Source organism: Atractosteus spatula, chromosome 16 (assembly GCF_055471065.1).
Source record: "Atractosteus spatula isolate fAtrSpa1 chromosome 16, fAtrSpa1.hap1, whole genome shotgun sequence".
NCBI classification, from domain to species: Eukaryota; Metazoa; Chordata; class Actinopteri; order Semionotiformes; family Lepisosteidae; genus Atractosteus; species Atractosteus spatula.
This window is the reverse complement of record NC_142721.1, coordinates 15,437,881-15,462,670: the sequence shown is the minus strand read 5'-3', so window position 1 is coordinate 15,462,670 and position 24,790 is coordinate 15,437,881. Positions and strand designations below refer to the sequence as shown.

General features: G+C 49.7%; 1 protein-coding gene across 1 annotated transcript in view; it reads left to right on the top strand.

The window, feature by feature from the left end:
* Positions 1–21,521, top strand: part of gas2a (growth arrest-specific 2a) — a 46,502-nt gene extending 24,981 nt beyond the window's left edge. Inside the window, exons 6-9 of the mRNA XM_088935227.1 lie at positions 3,062–3,125; positions 5,749–5,896; positions 6,076–6,183; positions 20,579–21,521. Coding sequence (XP_088791353.1) covers positions 3,062–3,125; positions 5,749–5,896; positions 6,076–6,183; positions 20,579–20,785 — 527 coding nt within the window. The 3' untranslated portion in view covers positions 20,786–21,521. The remainder of the gene's footprint in view (positions 1–3,061; positions 3,126–5,748; positions 5,897–6,075; positions 6,184–20,578) is intronic.
* The last annotated feature ends 3,269 nt before the right edge of the window (positions 21,522–24,790 follow it).

Genomic DNA, 24,790 nt, shown 5'->3' with positions numbered 1-24,790 from the left:
GAGACCAGAGGAGGCCGGTAGCTGCGTCTGTATCGGAGGAAAGAGGGGCCCAGGAGGGCCAGCAGGTGGCGTTTCTCTTTTCTCTGCATGCGGTGTGGTGCCCAGTATTCACCAGCCTCTCTGTGCTTCTCGCCACCCTGGCGGAGGGGGTTGGGAGTGCTGACGTGTTGTGTCTCGTGTTTGTCACATCACCTCCAAAACTGACCCATTGCACTAGTGTCCTGGAGCTGATAACGAGGGAAAAGCTTGTGTGTCATATGGGTGGGCTGCATGTTCTGCACAGCACTTGACCACCATCTGGCACCTTGTCCGCCAGCCCTGAATTCCAACACAGGATGGCGTGAGCCTCTGTCCGGCTGGACGGTGGCAGGAGGTGCCGAGTTTGGAATTCCTGTCTGGCGGGAATGTCAAGGTTTTTACCTCCTTGAGCTGAAGCGCTGGAGCAAGGACTCCCGTCATGTCATCTCCAATCTTTCACCAGCTCTAGGACCGTGATGAATATTCCGGCCCTTACACAGTCATTTGGAGCTCTCTTACATTCAATCAGGAAATAAATCACATTTGGTCCCACATTAAAATCGCGCTCTCTGTCACAACAACGGATAGCAAATTACACGCTCGCTCCCTGTTGGGTTGGAACAGAACGCCCCTGGCAAATAGATGACACTCATTAAGTACTAGATGTGTAATTTGCCATTGTGGAGGAGGTGAACACTTTGATCTCATCTCCACCTTGAGCTGCGTATGCTGTTTTTTAACATTCCGTCAACGAGCGCATGGAAATCACAAGCCAGTTCCTGGGCGCGGCTGGGATTCGTTTTCCTTCTCCCGTCCCTGTCCTTCTTCTCATTATCCCCTCCGGGTTTTATTGATAAGGTGTGGAGAAGCCTTTAAAGAGATAGATAGATACATAAGACTTTATTGATCCCGAAGGGAAATTGATGTGTCACAGCAGCCCAGCCCAAGACAAGCAAAAACAGACACCAGGATAGATGAAAAATTAGAATATGTACAGTAATACAAAATAAATATAAAATAAATAAAAATAAATACATAGGTGTGTGCAAAATATGATCATAGTCACTGTAAAAACAATAAAAGATGTGCAAAATGTGCATAGGTTTATACAGATTGAGTGTCCAAAAAGTACAATGGAGCAACATGCTGTCCATAGACGAGCAGATGAAGGGCTGACAGTCCCAGCCTAGGGCAGCGTTATACACCCTGACAGCCGCCGGGAGGGAAGACCTGCAGAAACGTTCCCTTGAACACCGTAGCTAGAGCAGTCTGTTGCTAAAAGTGCTCCGCTGCCCAGTAACAGTCCCATGAAGCGTCGTTCAAGATGGCTGTGAGCTTGGCCAGCATTCTCCTCTCAGCCACCACCTCCAGGGGGTCAAGGCTCAGCCCCAACACAGAGCCAGCCTTCTTGATAAACGCCATGGGGTGTCACTTCATGGTGTAATAGCGCTGTCCTGTCGTAATCAGTGTCCCTAACCCTTTGGACGACAAAATGATAGCAAAGATCACATTTTCTAATATGGGCAAAGGTGTTCGCATCTATCGCAGGTGTGATATTGACTCAAATAAATGACATATTCTGCTGCTGAAAATTCTCCTTCTTATGTTTGCATTTCAGGGTGTCTAGTCGCCTTGTGGGCGACACTAATGGCCCTTATTAGTTCAGGCTGCTGAGTTAAAGGGGAACTGCAGAGCTATTTTTATGTCGGGGTTGGAAAGAATCGACATTGATGAGCGAATCTTAAACCATAATAAAAGTGAAATGCACACAGTAATGCGTAAAACCTCCAATTTACATCACAAAATATCCAGGTGTGCGATTCAGAACGAGGCAACAAAACTTCCAGTGAGGTGAAGCGGCCCTATTACACTATAAACAAGCAGGCTTGTGAGTACAACACTTTTTACCCAATAGAAATATCGCTCTCAATTTCGAGACAGTTTTGCCGACAAATACTACTTATTTGTTAACATACAGATCACGTTGGAACATTTCTGTGGTGAAATGTCTGCTGCACCACCTGCACTGATTCGCTCGTACATCACAGTACATCAGTCATGACAGGGACTAGTGAGCAGAAAGGGCTGCCTCACGTCACAGTTCTCATGAACTCTTGCTCTCGCTCATGGCGAGACCAGGGTGTCTTTTTTGACAACATGGCGACTATTCTGCGCTTTCACAGAGTTCACGATTTTGTGCCGAGTTCGGAATTGTTTTTAATTTTGCGATACCGTCAGTGAATTTTATTTGTTACAGAGTTTATTTGTTTAAAAGCCAGGGCTTTGAGGCCGCAGTTCCCCTTTAACTGAGCTGAAATCTCGGAGGCCCCCGCCTGTGACTGTCAGATTACAGTGTTGCAGCAGGGTTCTTCAGAAGGGGCACTTTGATGTGGACGAAACCGACATGTTTTGCGTGCAAGAGTCCCTTTTAATGAAACAGGGGAAGAGCAGCAAACACACTTGCCATTATTCCACTCGAGCGCAGATGCACACAGAACACTCCACATGTGTTTGGCCCTTTGTGGTGTTTTTAAAAGCCACATGGATTGCTGATTTATTACTCGCCTACTGAATGGATTTCTTTGCAACCTAAAAGATGAGAGGCTCTTCTGATAAAACCTTAAGAGCGCCAACTTTCTGATGCTTTGTGGGTTTCGTTCAAAGTGTTCTCGACTCTTTGTTTCCATATGAAGAGGGTGTGTTTAATTTGCTGGTATTACCTGTTCTGCATCCTGTATGAGCTCAGTCGGCTGGCAGCTGTTAGCACTGGGCCAGCTATAGATTTTTAACATCTAAAGATCTCCAGTCGCCAATCATTCATTTTTTTGTGTCACTCTTCTTCAAGTATGCATGCTTCTGTTTCAGAAGTTCTTTTGAATTCTGTCTCTAACGTTGACCTCACCTCCCAATTAAAAATGATGAGTAATGACAGTGGATTTCAGTCCCAGGCCTGTCGTATCCTTCCAGAGGTCACACGGAGGGGTGTGTTGGTCTTAGTAATAATATCCCTGTGGTTTCTTTTCCTTGTGTTCGTGTTTTGCAGTTCTGCACAAACAGCCCAGGGAGGTATGTCTCTGCTTGCTGGAGCTGGGGAGGATAGCGTCCAGGTAAGAAGTCATGCTAACCTGCATCAGAGTTTGAGTGTACTGTCTTCTTCTTCATAATAATAATAATAATTCCTTACACTTATATAGCGCTTTTCTGGACACTCCACTCAGAGCTCTTTACAGGTAATCGGGATCCCCTCCACACCCACCAGTGTGCAGCATCCACCTGGATGAGTTGGGGATTATTAGGAGGCCATTGGTAAAGGCTGGAGCCCTGGGTTCAATTTCTGTAGCTGTCTGTGTGCAGTTTGTATATTCCTTCCTCTGTTTCTGTTGGTTTTCGCTGGTGACTTCTGTCTCCTCCTACAGTCCAAAGACATACTTTTACGTTAATTGGCTTCTAGGAAAAGTGGCCCTGGTGTGAGTGTGTGCGTGCCTGTGTTTGCCTCTGTGTGAAACCTGCGATGGACTGGCGTCCCGTCCAGGGTGTATCCTGCCATGCATCCGTTGCTTGCTGGGATAGGCTCCCTCGTGACCCTGTATTGGATAAAGTTGATAGAAAATGGATGAATCTCTGTTTGTGGAAAATACCTGGAAAAAGCAACCAGCAGTTTCATTGTCAGCTTTTTGTCCCTTCTCACTTAGCCAGACCGTAAAACCGTGTAAAAACAAACCATTCTAGGAAGAAATATATACAGTAGCAGCATGGCAGTGTTTATAACAGTGTTGCAGTGACATGCATAAGTTCCTAGTCAGCATGGAGAACAAGGTGGCTGATGACCTCTGACCTCTGGCCTTTTAACCTTCAGTGGCATAGAAGTGGCATCCTAGCATTTCTCTTTCCCAATGGGAAAAATCCTCATGGATTTTACTTTGGGGGAGTAAATATTGCTGTTCTTTGCACCATTTAGTGGAATAACTCAGGCTAGATCCAGCTGGACTCCAGTCCTCTCCCCACTGTCATTCCATCTCTCAGGCACTGTGCAGAGGTGGGAGAGAGACTGTGGGGAGCTTGTGCAGACTGGCGTGCTCTCAGTCCGTGTCCCTTGACGCAGAAACACAGCTGGTTTACTGTTGAGCCATAAACCCTCAGTCAAAAAAATAAAAGAAAGACGCAGGCAGGCTAGAGCAATACCACCCTTTCTCACACAAGCCAGGTGTGTCCTCACTGTCAGCTTTCTTTTTAAGAAGTGCTGCCTGCTCCTCTTCTTCCTGTGCTCAGATTACCAGATTACCATATTATCAGAAAATGGGACCTGTGCTGCTGACAAAGTAGCTCTTTACAGGGGAACTGCAGTCCTAATTTCTCCGACAGCTTATTAAATCTCGGTAACAAAATTAATTCATTGACGGCATAGAAAAATTTGACCAATTCTGAATGAAGCACAAAATCGTGAACTTTGTGAAAGTTCTGTGAGTCTCCATGTTGTCACAGACCCCTGATCTTGCTACGGGGCGAGAGCGAGAGTTCCCACGAATTGTGACACGAGGCGGCCCTTCCTGCTCACTAGTCCCCGTCATGACTGATGTTCTGTGATGTACGAGTGAATAAGTGCAGGTGGTGCAGCAGACACTTCACTGCAGATATGTTCCAATGTGATCTGCATGCAGAGTTAACATGTAAATTCCATTTATCAGCGAAATTGAGGTCCAGAGCAATATTTCTATTGGATTGAAAAAGATGGATTCACAAGCTTGCTGGTTTACAGTGTAACTGGGCTGCTTCACCTTACAGTTTTGTTGCAGAACGCATTCTGAATTGCAGAATATGGCACTGTGCAGACCTGGAAATTGAATCTATTTGGTGATGTAAATTGAAGGTTTTACAAGCTCCTGTGTACGTTTTACTTTCATCGTGGTTTGAGACGCGCTCATCAATGCTGATTCTTCCTAACCCCAAAATATAAAAATAACGTTGCAGGTTCCCCTTTTAAAGGTTAATAAAGTTGTCGGTTCCACCCATTATTTCAGTTGGCTTGCTTTTGCAATAGCACCGTCACAATATGTGTGAAAAAGCTTCAACTTTAAGAAACAGCCCCCAGAAATGCTGGGTTCGAGAGAAGAGGCCCTAATCACTCTTTAAAGCATGGATTCGATTAAAACTTTCAAGCAGGAACATCCGTCCTCACCCCCACTCCTCCTCCTCCTCCTCCTTGCACGGATCAGGGGCGACGGGCTGTACTGAGGTGTCTGACGCCACCGGTGAACGATGAGGATAGGGACCGAACCTCAGTAACTCTCACCCGGGCCGGATTTTGGTGTTGGTAGGCCCTGGGCAATTGGAGGAAACGCCAATTGATTGATGTCGACTGACATGATGCACTTTAAACTATTCTGATGCTAAACCGTGTGATTGATGGAGCGACCATCACTTCGATACTTCTAGTTTCTAGAACAGGCGCTAGATAGCGTAGGATTACTGATCTGGAGCACCGAGAGTCGATCGCAAGCATGTTGTTTCAGCTCGTGTTTTGTTAGTCACTACTGTTTCCCTCCTTCGTAGGCCCTAAACATTTCATAGGCCCTAGGCCCTACGGTGCCTGATGGGAAATCTGGCAGTGGCTCTCACTGTCGTTCTCCTGTCTCTCCTTTTTACTGCCTGGTGCCAAAGGGAGCCCCAACTAGCCGCGGTGTAAGAAAGCAGGGTGGCGGGGTGTCCCACTGTCTGTCTGCTCCCCCTCAGGTACAAAGTGGAGCCGCCCGGGCTGATCAAACTGGAGAAGGAGATCGAGCAGGAGGAGACCGCCCCCCTCCCGCCCCCCTCGCCCGTGTCCCCCTCGGCCCCCAAGTCCCCCGCCAAAAAGAGCACGGGCAAGCTGCTGGACGATGCTGTGAGTACCGGAGCTGTCTGCCCTGGGGCGGTTCGCTGTTGCTGAGCGCCGCCCAGCCACTGCCCCTGTCTTTCCTGGGCCTCCCCAGGGGGCCGCCATTGCTAAGACTGTCTGCCCGACCGCTAAGTCCCAGAGGGCAGTGCCACCGGGCGCTGTGTAACCAGCCTCTCCCGTTCCAGGTGAAACACATCTCGGAGGACCCCCCCTGCAGGTGCCCCAACAAGTTCTGTGTGGAGAGGCAGTCGCAGGGCAGGTACAGGGTGGGAGAGAAGATCCTCTTCATCAGGGTGAGTCATCCTCATTCTTTCTTGTCCCCCTGCCAACAATCTGGCTGCTAGTTCATGGAATCTGTTCCCATGCTTTGGAAGCTCCAGACCTGAACATATATGCAGAGTTAGTTGTGGGGAGGGGGTTCGATTTCTGCACTTCCCCGGGCTCCTGTTTGCTCCCTAGGGGCTGCCGTGAATCCTGCTGGTCCAGGAACACAATAATAATAATAATAATAATAATGTTGCTTTATTAGCTCTATAGAATTTCTTGCATTAGGAATTGTCTTTTTGCAGACCCCAGCTTGCTCTCCATGAGACACACAGACAGGGAGAGAGAAGCTTGGGGTCAGAGCGCAGGGTCAGCCATTGTACAGCACCCCTGGAGCAGTTGGGGTTAAGGGCCTTGCTCAGGGGCCCAACAGAGTAGGATTGCTCTGCCAGCTGCAGGATTTGAACCGGCAACCTTCCAGCTACAGGCACAGATCCTGAGCCACAGAGCCACCGCTCCGCCCCGAAAGAAAGACGAGCCAGGCAGGCAAACTGCACCAGCCGAACCGCAGTGCTAGTGTACTTGTCAGCCAAAAAAGTTCTTTCAACATGTCTGGAGGAAGGTTTGGTGACCCCCTTTTCACTGCAGGTTTGGATCAGAACACTTGCAGAACACAGACCCCTTTCTGTAGGGATCCTGCTGTGGGGCTTGCGAACACCAGAGCACGAGAAAGGTTACAGCTGAAAGGAGGCTTGGGAACCTGTTCAGCGCCCTTTGCTCCTGGTTGGTAACTGATCCAGCCATTTCCTGAAAGCAGGGTAGTGCAGCTTTGAGGCTTGTTCCAGACTCCCACAACCCTTTGTGTATGTAAGCGCCACCTGTCCTCATTTTTGAATACACCTCCGTGTGGATTCCACTTGTGCACCTCTGGTGCGTGCTGAAGTGTTGCTCCTGAAAATCCCCGACTTTGTCCGTGCCCCCCAGGATCTGGAACGTTTGAATACAGGGTCCCTTCGCGCTCGGTTCTTTTCTCCTGTCGAGCGGAGTGGTGTTCGTGGGGCGTTCCTTTCCATCCGAGGCTGTCCAGATATTCGTGGCAGTGCACTGCCATCGTCTGCTCACTCGCCCCTCGAGACACGGACATCCGCACGCCCTCTCAGACACATGCACGTGCCCACCAGCCATGTCCTGTCAGACTGTGCCTGTGCTCAGCCTTCACTCCGTCTGGCAGTAACTCAATGCCTGCAGTTTAACAATTACTGGCTAATGGAGCAGAAGGCCTGCCTGTCACCGCAGGGCTGGAAGACACGCTCTAAACAAGTGAGAGAGGAAGGGCACGAGCCCCCCCCAACCACCACCACCACCTCCATTCCTTTCCATCGCAGTACATGAACGCTACCGGCCCCTTAGCTATGAAATTGACCCCCCTGCTACGTCTCAATGAAATAATCAAGGCCACGAGACAGATTATGCAGTGGCTTGGACAGGAGGGGTCACAGGTTGATTGGCGTTCCCTCAGTACAGGTTTTCCCCTGTCCTGATCCTCTGGAGACCCAGTAAGAGTCCAGCCTGATGGGACAAAAGGTATCTTGCAGCCTGCAATGTAAAGAAACATGTATCTGGAGGCGCTCTGCAGTGTTTTGACGGGAGTGGAATAGGAGCAGTCTGGATGGGGTTTGGTCTCGGTTCTTCCAGTCCTTGATTCCTTCCAGTCCTCTTAATACAGAGTTGATCTGTAATTGTTTCCTTGATCTTGGTGCTCAAGATCACTCCAGCTAGCTAGAACAAAGACTGGCATTGCCGTGGAACAACACGGCCAAAGTTCTCTTTTCCTGGCAGCAGGCTCTTCCCCTGATTGGCCAGAGGGCAGGATGCAGACTTCCACAGGATGCAGAAGACCCCAGGTCTTCTGGTGCTTTAGATCTGACCAAATATATTCATGACCTTCGGGAATTCATTCGTCATGAGACTTATTTAGAACAGCATGTCGCACTGTAACGGTTTTGATTCCTATCATATTTCATTTTTAGAGATTTCAGTGGTTCTCAAAACCTCTGCGTCTGCCGCAGTATTTTATTTTCATGACCAGGCTGCAGTGTCTGTTATTATATACGTTGCTGTATGATGTATAAATCATATTTTATGATTAGATATTTTTGCTGCTGAACCCAGCTTTCTGTTGTCTGCGTGGAGGGCACTGGAGACCTGGAGGAGCACAAATTAGTATTGATTGCTCTGCGTTAAGCTAAATTCTCGCTAAACCTGTTTGTAACATACAGCCCCAGTGAACAGAGCTCCTGTTTCCTTTCCCTAACACTTAAGGAGTCTTGGTTGCTTAGTAACGTGCGGCAGGGATTCAGATCTTACAAAATGGAAATCATTTGTACTCGGCTCTGCTCTGTGTTCTTAAGGGATCGTGCCTTCGTAGGGAAGGTTTTAAGGAGCGCGCTGTCATGTCCACCGTCTCACAGCCCCCTGGACTGTACGTGAACGATTCAACATGAGTCTGCCGCTGTTGAAGGTTGCTGTGGGGGGCTTGAATTGTGAGGAACGCAGAAATGACGGAAAGAGATTAATCTTCAGGGCTTAGGTGTTTGTGGGGAGGGGAGGAGAGAATGAACAGAGGTAGCGCAGGAGGCCCGGTGAGACCTTCTGCTACCACGTTGTCTTCCTCTGCCTCTGTGTGTCGGGGGTCGGGGGTGCCGGGGCGTTGCCATGGCAGCGCTGAGGAGGGAACTCTTCTGGGATCTGTCAGGCTTTGTACCGTGCGACTGCAGAGAGACGTCTGGGGCGTTTGCAACAGGTCGGGCAGGGGAGAGCCGGGAGGATTCACCGATAGCAAGCAGAGGAGCCAGCAGGTGCTAGATGGCACGTGTGCTGTGCAAATATACTGTCGGTGCTGTTGACTCCCACACGCTGGCACAGCACCAGCAGTGAGGATGCAGAGTGATCTGCACTGCTGGCTCGAGGGGGGAAAATGGAGTCAGGCCAGGCTGTGTCTGCTTCATTGCAACTGTGCGCAACACAGGGTGTCGGGCAAGCAACTCGTGAGAACAGACACAATGCAGTTCGGAAGCACTGAATCAGCTTTTGGAATCCTGCTTGTTTGAGTCCCATTGGATAGTTCAACGCGGTCTGGTTTTGCACAAAGGGGCTGAGGGTGTCTGGAACAAGTCTTACCCAGCGAAGTCTTAGAAGCTCATACCCTGGCTTCATGGATGGGACGAGTAGATCAATTAGCTGCTAGTAAATAAACTCGATAGATAAGCTGATAGGCCTGATAGGCCTTCTCTTGTCTGTTACTCTGCTTATGTTTTGCTTCAGCTATGATAAGATTTATTTCCCCTTTAAGAGGAATTTTTAACTTGGCTGAAAACCTTCTTACCTCACGTAAGGACCTGCCGTTTATGACGGTACCAGAACCCAGGACATGAGTTTGTTCTCACCATTAAGAGAGATGTTCAGAGGCTGTTGGGCTGCAATAACTCTGGCTAGATGACTGCTTTCAGGGTGCTCCTGAGCTGAGCAATTAAGCCTCCTGAAACTCTACTTCCTTCTGTAAAACACCAGTCTTCCCATTGTCTGCCTCTTCACCCTGTTGCTGTGTTAATGGAAATCAATACAGGTCCCCCTCCCACTGAGGCTGTGGGCAGGGATGCACGGTCAGACAACTCATCTGTGGATTATTAACTGCTGGTGAATAGTGAGAACAGCAACCATTCAGCTTTTCCTTAACAGTTACCTTTATAGAGAAATTCTGTATGTCATTTTGATGTAAGGTGGCAGAACAGCAGCTGGGCATGACAGAAAAATCAGACTATTTCAGAAAGCTTTTCAAATGAGAAGATGGGCTACATAACCAACATTACAAGATATAGAGAACACTGCAGAAACCCTGAGATTTAATTTAATATTAGAGCAAGTTGTCTATTAGTGTTTAACAGTAAGGTGTCAGTAAAACTACAGAAATATCACCGGGCCAAAGACCTACTGCACTGACATAACAAGGTGCACGCTGGCGCTTCACTTGAAATACTGAAACACAAGGTCCCCCTACTGGTCAAGAGTGAGAAGTACATTTTGCACTTCCTAGGAAGTACTTAAAAATTGAATTAGGTATGTACTGGCCATTTCGTCAACTGGGTTCGTATTTATTTCCTTTACAAACAAAAGGACCTAAATGCATCGGTTTGATTGTTTGCATTGTTGACATGAAGAAGTTCTTGCGTTACCAGTTCGTGTTCTGAGGCACTAGCTTGTGTTCATTCTTTTACTGTGAAATAAAATACAGGGACAGCATTATCACATATTTGCAAAGCTCCAAAGTTTACTCGTGTCACAAAAGGAGAAGAACAGACATGATCTCTTCTGCCCCAGTATCGCTACCTGCTGGAGCACAAGTGAACTGCAAAGCAGAAGCCTCTTCTGTCAAAGTTGTCAGTGACCTCTGCTGATTTCAGTGGCCTCTAAATCAGGGGTCTGCTGATGTCAGTGAGTTCTGCTGATTTCAGTGGCCTCTAAATCAGGGGTCTGCTGATGTCAGTGACCTCTGCTGATTTCAGTGGCCTCTAAATCAGGGGTCTGCTGATGTCAGTGAGTTCTGCTGATTTAAAACAAATGTTCATTTCCTAAGACAACTCATAGGACGAAAGTCCGGATTAGTTGTAGAGCTGGTCAATAACTTCTGAGTCTTGCCGATGTTTAGAAAGGGGGAATTTCGGGGGTTCTTACTAGAACTGGGAACTCTGGGACCAGGGATGGAGATACCTGCCTTCACCCAGCTGACCCGACACAGCTCCAACGTGCTGGAGGGCTCCCTGTGAAAACACACGTACTGTATAGATGAAAAAGAGCATAACCAGGATGGGTTTATTAATAGGCTTTGTGTAAACAGTCCCCGAGTGTTTTTCATTTCAGCGTCTCTTAGCAACCAAGGACAAATGGCTAGGAATTCTGGGTAGTCCGCGGTGCCCTCCCCGACCGCACGCGACTCACCCGATGGTTGTCCGTGTGAATGAGCAGGATCCAAGGATACTTCCAGCGCGCTCGCATCATCCCGCGCTGCGCGTGTGTGTGAGTGACACAAGAGGGCTTTGGGGAATTCAATTGCAGCTGCTTCTCGCCTTAGCCGAGCTCGCCCTTCCAAGGTTTTAATTAAAAAATTCCAGTCAGGAGTGTTTTTCATTTCATCTTTCTTTATGTGGGTGCCTTTATGTATTTATTGCACTTTGAGACCGCATCTCCTAGGTTACAAGGGCTGGTGTGTATTGGCTGGCCTGGAAACTGAGTTGTCCACGTTTCTGGAAACGAGAGGTCATTATGCAGGAATGAGAACTTGCAATCATAAATAAATATGTGCGCGCTGCTGCAGAGGTGGATATAAGGTTAGGTAAGCTGATTTCAGCAGAAATACCCCTCTATAAATTCTGTGTCCTAAGCAGGCAAGTCTAAAAAAAAATATGCGCTTCGATCCAGACATTAGTTTTGGTGCAGAGCTGATGTTCTTGTTAACTTAGAGCAATTTTTTTTTGCTTTTAATTTGCTTTTCGCAAAAGATCGAAAACTAAAATCAGGGTAAGTACAGTGAATTCATGGTACCCCCTGCACATCACAAAATCTTCTTCTTCAGAAGTCACTACGGTGTGTGGATTCCAGCTCCTAGGAGAGGCCTGCAGGATTGAAATGCCCCAGCCAACCCATAAATACCACCCAGAACGGCAGATTTTAATTGGAATTGTATCCAACTACAGCTGAAAGCATTTTGGCACCCAGCGACGTGCTGCCTCGTGAACAGGCAGACTCGGCAGTGCAGGTGTCGGCGTGACTCAGATAACTCCGTTTTAAACGCCAAACAAACCGAGGAGCTGCAGTGCCTGATCGCATAACCATGGCAACCCAAAAACAGAAGCATTTGGATCATCTGTCAGGTGGAAACCAAAAACATTACATTTCCTGCATGTTATAAATGTGTAAGCTTGTGACGAATTCACACACACACAAAAAAAGTCCTTTTCTTTGTAAGGACGGATATAGATGTAGTGTTTTCTTTCAAATTATAATAGGTACCTGCTGTACCCAAGCCCACAGTGCGTCCTGTTTTGCAATTGATCGGAAGAGGAAATCTTGAAATCTTTGGCCCCCTCTACCCCCCTGGATGCCCAGGGGATACTGTACCCTTCTCCAGAAGGCCCGGTGTCAGAGTAGGGGCAACCAGCACGGAGCACATTTTCCTGGAAACAGACCCTGCATTAGCACTGTGAACAGAGGACTTCCTTCCCCTCTTACTCCTGTGGTTCCCAGTGTGTGCTGGCTGGCCTGGTACAGCTCGTAATGATGTAGCTGCTCGTGAGCCAGGCTGTAAATGTAACCGGCAGCAAGCTGGAATTGGCTCGCTCGTTAAAAAAAGAAAGAGAGAGAGACAGGAACCTCATTATAGCATCCCACACAGGCCTTTTAATAACCCTGCACTCCAGCACTCCCGAATCCACAGTGTGTAACAGAGGTTTGGCGGGCAAGACCAATTAAAAAAAAAAAATTTCATTCAACAGGCACCATCAGCCAGTGAGCCATTAGTCTAGAAAAAAAAATCATTAAGGCTTTCCCCCGGCCTTTGTTTTTACTAGGAGTCTTTACTGGGAAAGAGAGATACACCTCTCAGTTTTATCAGACTGGAACTGAAACAGCACAGGCATTGAGTTACGGTGGGGAGCTTCTCCCTGCTGGGAGTCAGACAGCGGCTGAAATCTTGTTGAGCTCCTGCCCTGGGTGGCCGGGTTAGTGGGCATGGCCGGCTGGCGGGGGGGCTCAGGCAACAGCAGGGCAGTGGGCACTTGGGGGTGCGCTCATGGGATGTAAGGCAGGTGTTCAAGGCCAAGGAAAGTCTGGCAGCTTTCCCAGACTTCTTTAAATCAGCCACTTGTGCTTTCTGGAGAGGAGTTCAATTTGCCCACTTAAACCTATATTGCAGCCGTGAAAGCCTTCCTATAGGCAGAAAGTTATTTCTAACTTGCAAAGCCACACACCACACTGTCACGATCCCCTCCTCTTAAGGGCGCTCCAGCCCTTCCTTGTTCTGTCTCATTCCACGCACCTGTTCCTTATTCTAACCCCCTTTCAGTCCGCCTTAAAAGCCAGACGCAGAAGATAATCGGGGCTCTACATTGAATCCCGTTTTTGTGTGAGCCCGGGTCCTGCTGCGTCTGGCTCCGTTATGATTTTCACTTTCTGTTCCTGATCCCCCAGCCGGTTCCGACCCGGTTCCAGTTCTTTATCCCCCGGATGGATCGCCTGGCCATGGACTTAAGCCTCTGTCTTGGATTACCCGTTTGGACTTCTACATGGACTGTTCGCCCTGGAATCACTCCCCCTGGACAGCTGCACCCCTAGGACACGCCCCCTGTCTCCATACCCTCTCCTGCATGGCTTTTCCCCCAGTGTTTCCTGACAAATCCGGATTGTGTCGTCTGCATAGGGCCCGGAAAGAACTGTTCGTGACACACGCACTGGATTGGACACATCCTTAGGACTGGAGCTCGCACACGGTAGAAAGCTGGTTATGCTCTGAGCTTGCCGCCTCTGTGTTGATGACTAAACCAGAGCGCTCTGAGCCAGGCCTGCTGCCGGCAGGGCAAAGGAGGAGCAGTTTGCTGCGGTCTCTCTTCCTGCTGTGTGCTCATCAAGGCTGTTTCTCCTCACACGCGCTGCTTTGGAAGAGGTGTTGATTAAGTCCGTGTCGCTTTTCCTTTCCTGTTCTCCACCTATTGATCTGCCCTCCTTTCATACTCTTTTCTCTCTCCCCTCCTCGTTTTCCCAAACGGCGTTCAGTATAAACAGAAATCCTTGGGAAAAAAAAAGGGGGAAGAAGAAAAATATTTTCGCAGGCACGCTTGTGGTGCTGATATTGCTGTCAGGCTCTTTGAAAGCCATCTGTGGGGCTGAAGTAAGATAAAGATAAGACTGCTTTATTGGCCATATACAATTTCTTGCATTAGGAATTTGACCTTTTTCATATACCCCAGCTTGCTCTCCATGAGACACACAGACAGGGAGAGAAGCTTGGGGTCAGAGCACAGGGTCAGCCATTTATACAGCACCCCTGGAGCAGCTGGGGTTAAGGGCCTTGCTCAGGGGCCCAACAGAGTAGGATTCCTCTGCCGGCCGCGGGATTTGAACCAGCAACCTTCCAGCCACAGGCACAGATCCTGAGCCACAGTACCACCGCACCACCCTTAAAACACTCTTAAAAGTGTTTCAAGTAGACTGAAACACTCTTAAAAGGTCCTGAAAGGAGGTTTGAGAGCAAATTCATTTTCTGCCGGTAATGTAGTATCTCTCCAGGGGACAGCAGTCCGGAATTGAATTCTCGGAGTGTCAGGCACCCCGATGACTTTCAGAGCCTCTTCACTAGAATATCACAGACAAGAAAAGCTGAGACAGAGACATGCAGACATTGAGAGCAAACCTTTGTTGCATGATGAGTTAAAGGGTAATACTGTTGACAGCCTGACGGGGAGGGGTTGAAGGGGTTCTGCTGGTGCCTTTTATATGGAGTTGCAGTGAATGACTCCTGGAGGGCCTTGTGTTTAAAAAGAAATGCTGTGCGGTTGTCGATCTCTCTTAACTACCGCCGGCCATGTGGCAGGGCGTCAGACGTACTTGCAGCAGAGCCTAATGAGCTGCGGATGGTCACGTGGTGCGGTACAGGAGCTCAACCGAAATCCTGCTGCTACTGCTCCGGGACACACTGAGCATCTCCGCGTCGGCGTCCCGGGGGGAAAGGTCAACATCCGAGGATATCGCCTGTGAAAAAAAGCCCGGCCGATTATTATATATATCTGGTTGCAAAGGCGAGACCCGGTTTAGTATTTTCTTCTGCTCTGATGAAAAATGCTCATTCTGCTGAGCTGCTCCGAACATGCACTTCGGGGACCTTCCAGCTCTGGCTGAAGCCGAGAATATAAATGGGAGACGTAGGTATTGCCTGGGAAGCCCACAAATTGATTGCAGCCTGCGGGGCGTCTTCATGAATGCATCCTTCAGAACTCTTGGTAAATAACAGAAATGAGGTCGAGGCCTCAGTGGGCTGTAGCTGGCGGATGGGGAATGTGTGCCGCATTAGTGCCAATCTGGGGGAATGAGCGATTGCGATGCACTGGGGAGAAAGGGGCCTGGCCAGGCTTGCAAGCCTCTGTGCCCTGGTGCAGTAGTGCTGACACTACATTAAGGCCTTATTAAAAATTAATAACGTGCCCCCCCCTCCCTGCCCTCCCCCAGGCAATGCAATCCTTAATACCTGCCTGCAATAAGGGACAAGGATTCTTCAAATCCGGTTTCAGCAGCACTGGGAGGACATGATTGAAAAGCATTCTCAGCCAAAACCCTATTATGTCCTCAGTCAAGGAGCCGGAGGGGAGCTGTCCTTCTGCCACAACACCAGCCTGCTAATGTTCCCACGGACGGATCAGTCTAAGCGCCTTATAAATGTTTTATGACATCATATTGCTGAGGAAGAGAAATGGATTCGTTCAGAAGGGAAAATAAGGACACGTATTAATGCCCTTTATTTTTAGGGTGCTTTCAAACCGCTGGACGTGTTTTCGCCCGGAGCTGGTGCAATTGTGCGTGAGCCGTTATCGATATTCTGTATGTCAGCTGTCTGTCTTTCCCATCTGTCGCCACGCCGATACCTGGACCTGAGCACCGCGCAGCAGTGCTGACACCGTTGCTACCTTAGTAAGTGTTCGAAACAGAGAAGAGGTTGAAACTGGGTCTCCTTTAATGAAAAGCCCGATTATCCTGACTGCCTCACATGGTCCTGGAGAAGCAAGAGTGAAGCATCTTTTAATGCTTATGTATTTCAAGACAGCGTGAGAGCGTCTTGGACTGTGTTGGCTGTTTCTGCTGTCCCAGCCAGACTTTAATGAGCATATCGAATTAACCGGATAGCACACCTGGCCCTCCTGCACAGGTTTGTATATGAACCTGCTGGACTGCGGTGGACAGTCGGCACACGGTCAGGCCCTGCCTCCTCTCTGCACTGCTCTGTCCAACACGTTGCCAGTCACATGCCCTCGACCCCCAGATGAGGCCCCTGTGGGCGTTTTCCTCGGGGTGTTTCCTTCCGCCCTGCCTTGGCCCCGACCGCTGGGGTATCGTCCCGTCTTATCTCTGCGCCTGCCGACGTCGGCCTTGCCACACCCACAGGTGATGACCGGAAAGGTGTTTTTCACATCCTGACAGCTGGCGGGAGGAGGGGGGGGTGTGTGAAAATTAAGGCACTCGTCTGTTTCTCATTCCGTAAATAGGAGTGTCGGGGGGTCGGTGACACTTGGACGGCGCCCTGACGCCGCCGGAAGGCAGGCTCCTTCTCGGGCAGCTCTCGGCCTCGCCGGGACTGTCCGCCACCCCCTCTCGGGCGAGCAGCCGCGGCACCTCCAGCGGGAGCGGGGCTGGCCCGGGCGCCTGGCCGGAGACGCGCCGGCTGCGCCGCGGGGTTTGTTTACGCACGGCTCTCGGGCTCGGCTTCGCATGAAAATCAGGTTATTAGCACCCGGGGGCCCGTAAATCCGCTTGTTGTACTAGGGGCTTTACCGCAGGGGGTCAGCGCCCCCGGGAGGAGGAGGAGGCGCGGGTGGGCGTGCCCGCCCCGACAGCGAGCGGATGGTTCCGCGGAGCCCCGCGGGAGCGCGCCCGCCGCGCCGCCTGGCTCGGAACTGCGGCGGTGGTGCCCCCCCCCCGCCCGGCAGTGGTTGCTATGGCAGCCAAGTCCCGGAATGTCCCGGTACAGGCTGCAGCAGGTGTAGCGGGATACTTCCGTAGGTATGAGAGGAAAACAATGTCAACACGCCCATCTCTCGATCCGAGTTCTCCTGTTTATCCACATGCCTGAATATCTGCCTCCCCTCTATCGCGCCATCTGCCTACTTGTCTTTTTATCTGTCTGCTTGTGTAATACAGGTATAAATATTTATAATCTCAACGTGACCACAGTGCATGGGAGGTGGAACAGTGTTCTGATTTCATTCCAGTGACACATTTTGCATGCATCATACGTGATTAACGGTTCTTGGGTTTTTTTTTTCTCTTTACCATAGCCCTTGATTATTCTAGCACTGCGCTGCCCGGGCCTGTTTTTTCCCAAAGAGTCAGCACTTTGTGTGCTGAGATCTGAGAGTCCATCTGTCACCTTGGCTGTCTCTGCCTCCCAGCCACCCCCCCCTTCCCTGTGCTATCCCATCATGCCTCCCTGCACTTTTCATGTCCCTGTCTCTCCACTCCAGCTTCCTAACAAACAAGGCCCTGTCAGAGTTTCTGCGGCTCTCCCGGGCTGCGCATGACACCTGACCACGTCGCCGCCGTAATTACCCGCAACGTACTGTGCTTTTACCGGGGTATACCACAGCCACCGTTTCCAAAAGGCTCCCCCTTCGATTCCTGAACTGCAGTCACTTTTTCAGCGCCAGCCTGCTCCCTCCTTGAAGACAAACAAAACGGCATTACAAAGAGCACCGAGCGCGTGTGTGTGTGTGCGTGAGTGAGAAGGATTAGTCCTGTTCACTCCGAAATCTCCTACTGGAGCTCAGCTGGGGTTTCGCTTTGTCCCCTGTCTTATTTTGCATAATGAGATTTTAAAGACGGCCCGATGTGCTAGGATGGCAATAATTCCCCTTTATGGAGCACGAGGCACACAAAGAGAAGGGGGGGGGGGTATTAATATTTGATTAGGAGGTAATAAATCTAGTGGTACTTTATCCCAGAAGGAAATAAATCACACCCCAGAGCTTCAGCAGGCGGAGGGCAGCATGGCACATCCTCTGGAAGAAGCTGGGTACCTCCCCTGTGAACCCCCGTTTCAAGGCAGAGGACAGCCCCGGGGCTCCCCCACATGGGCATCGGGAGAGATTCTGAGAGTAGTGGATCTGGCCAGATGACAACCCCTTTTTTTAACAAAATCAACTTTATTGCACAACGTTTATCGATCTTGCAGCGAGGACACCCTCTAACATAACTTAGGATCTCTACTGAGTTATAAAGGTTCTTAAAAAGGGCGATTGTCCATTTTCAGTCCTTGCAAGTGGTTGCTGGGGCTGGATTTGCACAATTGGGTGGAGCGGTGGCTCTGTGGCTCAGGATCTGCGCCTGTGGCTGGAAGGTTGCCGGTTCAAATCCTGCGGCCGGCAGAGGAATCCTACTACGTTGGGCCCCTGAGCAAGGCCCTTCACCCCAACTGCTCCAGGGGTGCAGTTCCACCACAGTCCTTGTTTCATGAGACACACTAGCAGCCCCGGCTGGTCCTGTGTCCCCTTGTCAAGTCCGGTGGGTGCCAGCCCCAGCAGGATGCACTGGTGACTAGCAGCCACGGCTGGTCCTGTGTCCCCTTGTCGAGTCCAGTGGGTGCCAGCCCCAGCAGGATGCACTGGTGACCAGCAGCCCCGGCAGGTCCTGTGTCCCCTTGTCCAGTCCAGTGGGTGCCAGCCCCAGCAGGATGCACTGGTGACCAGCAGCCCCGGCAGGTCCTGTGTCCCCTTGTCCAGTCCAGTGGGTGCCAGCCCCAGCAGAATGCACTGGTGACCAGCAGCCACAGCTGGTCCTGTGTCCCCTTGTCCAGTCCAGTGGGTGCCAGCCCCAGCAGGATGCACTGGTGACCAGCAGCCCCGGCAGGTCCTGTGTCCCCTTGTCCAGTCCAGTGGGTGCCAGCCCCAGCAGGATGCACTGGTGACCAGCAGCCCCGGCAGGTCCTGTGTCCCTTTGTCCAGTCCAATGGGTGCCAGCCCCAGCAGGATGCACTGGTGACCAGCAGCCACGGCAGGTCCTGTGTCCCCTTGTCCAGTCCAGTGGGTGCCAGCCCCAGCAGGATGCACTGGTGACCAGCAGCCCCGGCAGGTCCTGTGTCCCCTTGTCCAGTCCAGTGAGTGCCAGCCCCAGCAGGATGCACTGGTGACCAGCAGCCCCGGCTGGTCCTGTGTCCCCTTGTCCAGTCCGGTGGGTGCCAGCCCCAGCAGGATGCACTGGTGACCAGCAGCCCCGGCAGGTCCTGTGTCCCCTTGTCCAGTCCAGTGGGTGCCAGCCCACTGGTGACTGAGCACCGCTCCTGCTCCCAGGAGTTGCACGGTGTTGTCCATTCTGCCCCACGCCGCTTTGGCGAAGGGGCAACTCCAGAACACGTGGACCTACGTCTCCTCGATGAAGCACATGTCCCGGGGGCATTGGGGGTTCCTGGTGAGTGTCTGTAGAGGACCTGTCTGGTCGCCAGCCTCTTGTACACGGCCATCCACTTGAGCTCCTTCAGCTTGTTGTCTAGGACCTTTGGCTGCATCTGGGAACCTGCAGCCTTTCTCCGGCAACCAGTTGCCCCCTCACCTCCTTGTACAGAACCCTGTGGTTGGTGCAGGGCTCTGGCTGTCTCGACGCCTCGTACCACTGACTGCACTTGACAGCGTGGGTGTAGGTCTCTGACTTTAACGCTGTGGTCCCGTGGGCAAACACTCATTGGGAGGGATAATAACTACAGCCTGACAGAGTACTGGTACTTGTGGCTGATCAGGTCCCACAGTGCCCGATCAAGAGGCTGCAAAAGAACAGCTTGTGCTGTGATCGCAGGGGTTCAGAAATGTCACAGGAAAAGGCGATACCGTCACACCAGAGAGATGACGTCTTGTGCTCAGATCTGTCTGGTCTGGGGCCACACAAAGATTTACTCAGGTCTTTTTCTCATGTTAGACACCCCTAACCCACCATAGTCCTGAAATGAAAGGCACAGTAGCACAGAAGTCAACTTACTTGGCAGTGAGCTCTTCCCCGATTGCTGTAGGGCAGCAGTGTTTGAACTTGTACGTGACCGGTGGTGGGTTTGAGTTCCCACTGCAGACACTGGTGTCGTACCTCGAGTGAGGTTCTCTGCCTCAGCAGCTCCAGCTGTAGGATTGGAGACCAGCAGTGCTGGGAGGTCATTCCTGTTAAAGACTGGTGTGCCATCCAAGAGGGGAGTCACATAATCTCTAGTCTGTTTCACAAACCGGGATGAGCTGCTGTGGTTCAGAGATGGACTTTATCTTTTTTTTGGCTTCCACGATTGCTCACTTGGCAATGGCAGATATAAGGCTGGATCTGTACTGGAAGACGAAAGCGCAGCATATTGTCCTGAACCCAGGTTCATTCCTCTCAGGCCACAGAGAGGAAAATCGATGGGCGCACACTCCCCCCCCCAGATGGCTCTCCTCCCATGTACCGAGGGCCCAGATCGCTTTCATTTTCCTGCTCCCCCTGAATGTAGCCACTGCAGGTCTAAAACTCCCTAGACTCTGACTGAAGAGTCTTCCGATAGAGTCCCCATGACCTGTAGAGAGCTCTGAGTGGAGTATCCGGAAAAGCGCTATAGAAGTGTAAGGAGACGATTACACCTACCCCCCACGATTTCTCCCGCAGATGCTCCACAACAAGCACGTGATGGTGCGCGTCGGCGGAGGCTGGGAGACCTTCGAGAGCTACCTCTTGAAGCACGACCCCTGCCGCATGCTGCAGATCTCCCGCGTGGAGGGCAAGACCTCGCCCGTGTCCAGGTCCCCCAACATCAAGGAGCTCAGCCCCGACAGCTACCTGGTCGTGGCTGCCCACTACCGGAGCAAGAAGTGACGGCTCCCCGCTCCGCCCTGGGTCCTGCGGGCCTCCAGGCCAGCAGGGGGCGCCAGCCGCCTCTAGACAGAGACACGCTTTTAATCCTAGATTGGCCAATCAGGCCCTGGCTTCCTTGTCCCAGTCAGCCAATGATATTGCAGAACACAAAACTGGCTGAAGCCGACAGAAGTAGTTCCCCTCTGGAGTAATTGTATACGTACGGGACAAAAAAACATATACACATGATACAGAAAAAAGGAAATTTCGATTAGGCTATTCAATAACCTATCTATACTGAATACAATGAAGAAGTCAGTAATTATTATTTTATTGTCTTCTATATTATACTGTATCTAAAAGCAGGATGGGCTATACTTTGGAGTGAGGGCAATATAGCAAAGTAAATCAGTCTGGGGCTGGAATGTTTAACTGCACATTTTTGAACAGAAAAAAACATGGGATAAGAATACTGTATTTCTGTCTCTCAGAATCTCAGTGCCTGGGAGTGAGACTGGTAATAGGATCATATGATACATGGAATGTTTTTTTTTTTACATATGAATCTCATTTTAAGTGTAGCACCCTCTAATTTAGTTCATATAGACCTTAGTTTTAAAAAAGACAATCCTAAAAAAATCGTACCAGTGACGCCCCTCATTTTATGATCTATAAACATTTCTATTTTGAACTGTATTTGGTAGCTATTGGGGAATTTGCCATATTTCCCTGTATTCCTACATGGGGGGGGGGGGGGGGGGGGGGGGTGATGTTAGTCTCTTTACAGCACTACTGTATGAAAAAGTGCATGAGAGAATATCTCGAGGTTCCCAGATCTTTTCATACTGTTTCTTAGAGAAAACTGCACATAATTGCGTTACTGAAAAATATGTAGTCTGTCCATCCAGATACAGCAACAGTAATGGCTCCCTTGGTGGCCCTGTGTCTTACACACTTGAAGGAGAAGATAATTGTTGTCTTCTATCTGTGAGAATAACTGGAAACTGTATCTGCTTGTATATGAATCTGTAACCAAGCTTCAGTACAGTCTAATAGTCTGGCTGTCAATTCATAATGGGACAATTTTAGAATATTCACTCTGAAAAGCATGTTGCACCAACCTCAATAGAACAGTAAATGGCACCAGTTCCTGCCTAATGTTCTAGTTGTCATTACATCTGTTATCCACCTGGTGGCATTGTACTCTATGCAAATAATAGTTTTAATTTCATGAAGGCTTTAGAGTTGTATCTTCTATGCAATAACTCCATTGAGATTGAATGTACCTAAATGCCACATGCAGCCTTATTTTAAATCTTTATCTCATTTACACAGCGAAGATGGTAGACCAGAGACTGGGTTTATCCGAAGAACAAATTCAAAACAAATCCTTTCAATCTGAAACAGCCGGCACACAGCGGTTTCAAGCAGAAGAGAACTGCTTGCTTACATATTCCTCCTGCAGGCAAGACAATCAAATGTGTGGGCAAAATCACAGGAGTGTACATCTGCGACGCAAGCTACAGCAAGTTTCTTTTTAATACGATTCCTTAGTTTTTTGGGGGGTTTGGCTTTTCATGCAACAACAGATTGAAGATCTTCATATTAGAATTGCAAAAAAAAAGCCCAAGATACTGGACTTACTGTAGGTCAATGTATTTAAACTCCTGAATATATCGTTTGAGAGGAAAGTGTTGTATTACAACTCAATAAATGGCGTATGCAGACAAAGTTGGAAAAAATGAATGTGTCCCTTGTCTTCAGTGTGTTGTTTCTGGACAGAAGCATGTTCATAAAATGACAGCCACCGTGTCCTCATTTAAGCAAAGGAGTGAGGAGCCTCATTAACACAGCAGAAGGGTCTTCGCATAAATGAACAAACTGTCCCAAGTCTAAAGATAACGGTGCCAACAAATTCATAATGAAGGCTGATGTAGCACTGGATATACAGCCTCAGGGTTTTGCGTGGATACAGAATGTCTCAGCGCAGTTCAGTGTAGCTTCGAAATAGTGTACAGTTACTAAAGACCTCCTGAATAGCGAGGACAAAGAGGCACCGTGTTCTCTAGGTGATCAATTCTAAAACACAACTGCTTCCAAGGGCATCTTATAAGTCAGGCGCAGCCCCGAACAGCCTTTTGTTTTACCATAAATGTCACGTTTAGGACGAGAGCGCGACGTTTATTTTAACGCAGAATGTAAATTTATAGGAATATTTCTAAACATCAACGCCGAATGTATATTCGGACGTCTGGCTGATTCACAGTTTCCCCCACACTTCTTTTTTTTTTGTCAAATAAGAACTCCTCTCCGCCAGAGTTGGACCGCAGGAGTGCTGACGGCTCCCACAGTTTGTGTGTCCATTTCAGAAATCAGGGCTCAGAAGCAAAAACAATAAGAAAGAGCTGTTCGAAACACACACAGGCCATTGGGGGATGTATTATCCTGTGGCTAACAGCTATAATTATCATCCTCTTGAGAGGCTTGTTCAGAAATCTACCTGACGTCTTCAGCGGGTGAGAAACAGATGACGCAGCCTTGTGAACGCTCCCCTCTGACAGGTGCGTCATAGGTGTTTCAGGAAACGGAGAAGAAAGGCGACACAATTCCGGGGTTACAGCTCACGGACGACTAAGCGCTTTTAACAGCAAAGGAGGAAACGCTCTCCTCTTCCCAAAACCTCTGGGAAAATGACAGAGAAAACGTTACATGGCAAAAACAACTTATATCCCCTTCGAGGTATCTGCTGGTAACGATCTCAGTCTGCAGCAGAAAAGGTTTAGCACGGCGCCATTTCTGTACTAGTGTACAAGCAGGTGTACGGCATCAGCCCGCAGTAACAAGTTGCAAGAGCTCGTTTTGTAATTGAAAATATAACACAGGTTTTAAAATGCCCCCCCAACGCAGACACAGACTTTTCTACAGGCGTGCCAGGAGAATTAGTTAAAACGCGAATAAAAGGCCTCACGCACGCTTTAAAGTGCAAAGCCCGCATTATAATGTCAATAAGCGGAAAAAAAAAACTGTCGTGAAATGGGGAAAAAAAGCTGGCGCTATCGGTCGAAGAACTTCATCAGAGCATTCAGGATGCGGAAGCCCCATCTTTATGTATTCTGAAAACAAAATCATTTTCTTTTCCATTCAAAAATACACGCAGACCTGCTTCGAAGCTGTTCCAGTACGTACGACAGGAAGCCTCCCTCCCATTGTTATTTTAATATTTCTCAGCGGGCCTGGAGCGAGTGGCACTTCTTCTGGCGAACAGGTGCTGAGTGGGACTGGTGTGATTGCGACTCGTCAGGCTCTGCCGGCTTGGTGCAGCGAGCCAGGTGTGAGGCCGGCTGATCAGGGCTGGCTGGGCTCTAATTGGCGAACGGACAGCACCGCGGGGGCACGTCTCAGCTGTGGACTAACTCCTGTCACCTCCCGCCCCACGGGCGGCTCCGTCCCTCTGTGACTCACGCCCCGCCGGCCGGCTGGAAACACGTGCCTTGTATTATTCCGGAGAAGAAAGAGGATGAGCGTGTGGTCTTTCCAGCGTCCAGATCGTACGACGACGCGACAGGCATTAACTCACAGAGTTCTGTAACACGGCTTGTCAGTCTGTTCATTGCAAGCACCGAAGGTCTGCAGCGTCTAAAACAAAGCTCATATTCTTAAAAAAAACCTCGCAAAAACAGTACAGAAGTTGTGACAGCTGACCGTAGTCCTACACTGCCACCTAGTGTTGAGAGCATGGGATTTGCTTCCGATATTCCTGTGACGGGGCGGTGTTGTAGGTCTTATTGTAGAAGTTTATACCGCCCGCAAGCTGCTCAAAAACTATCGCTTCCACCAACGAAAGGATCATACTTCATCGTTTTCGTCACTTAGCATTTTTAAAATGGACTCTAAGCGCTGTCATTATCGTCACGCTGTTTGGGGCAAAGGAACCTGGGTACATTCTGCAAAGGGGCTAGAAGTTCATCCCTTTCCTCACCGCTTCAATCCAATTCAGGGTCGCGGAACACACAGAGCCCACCCCGG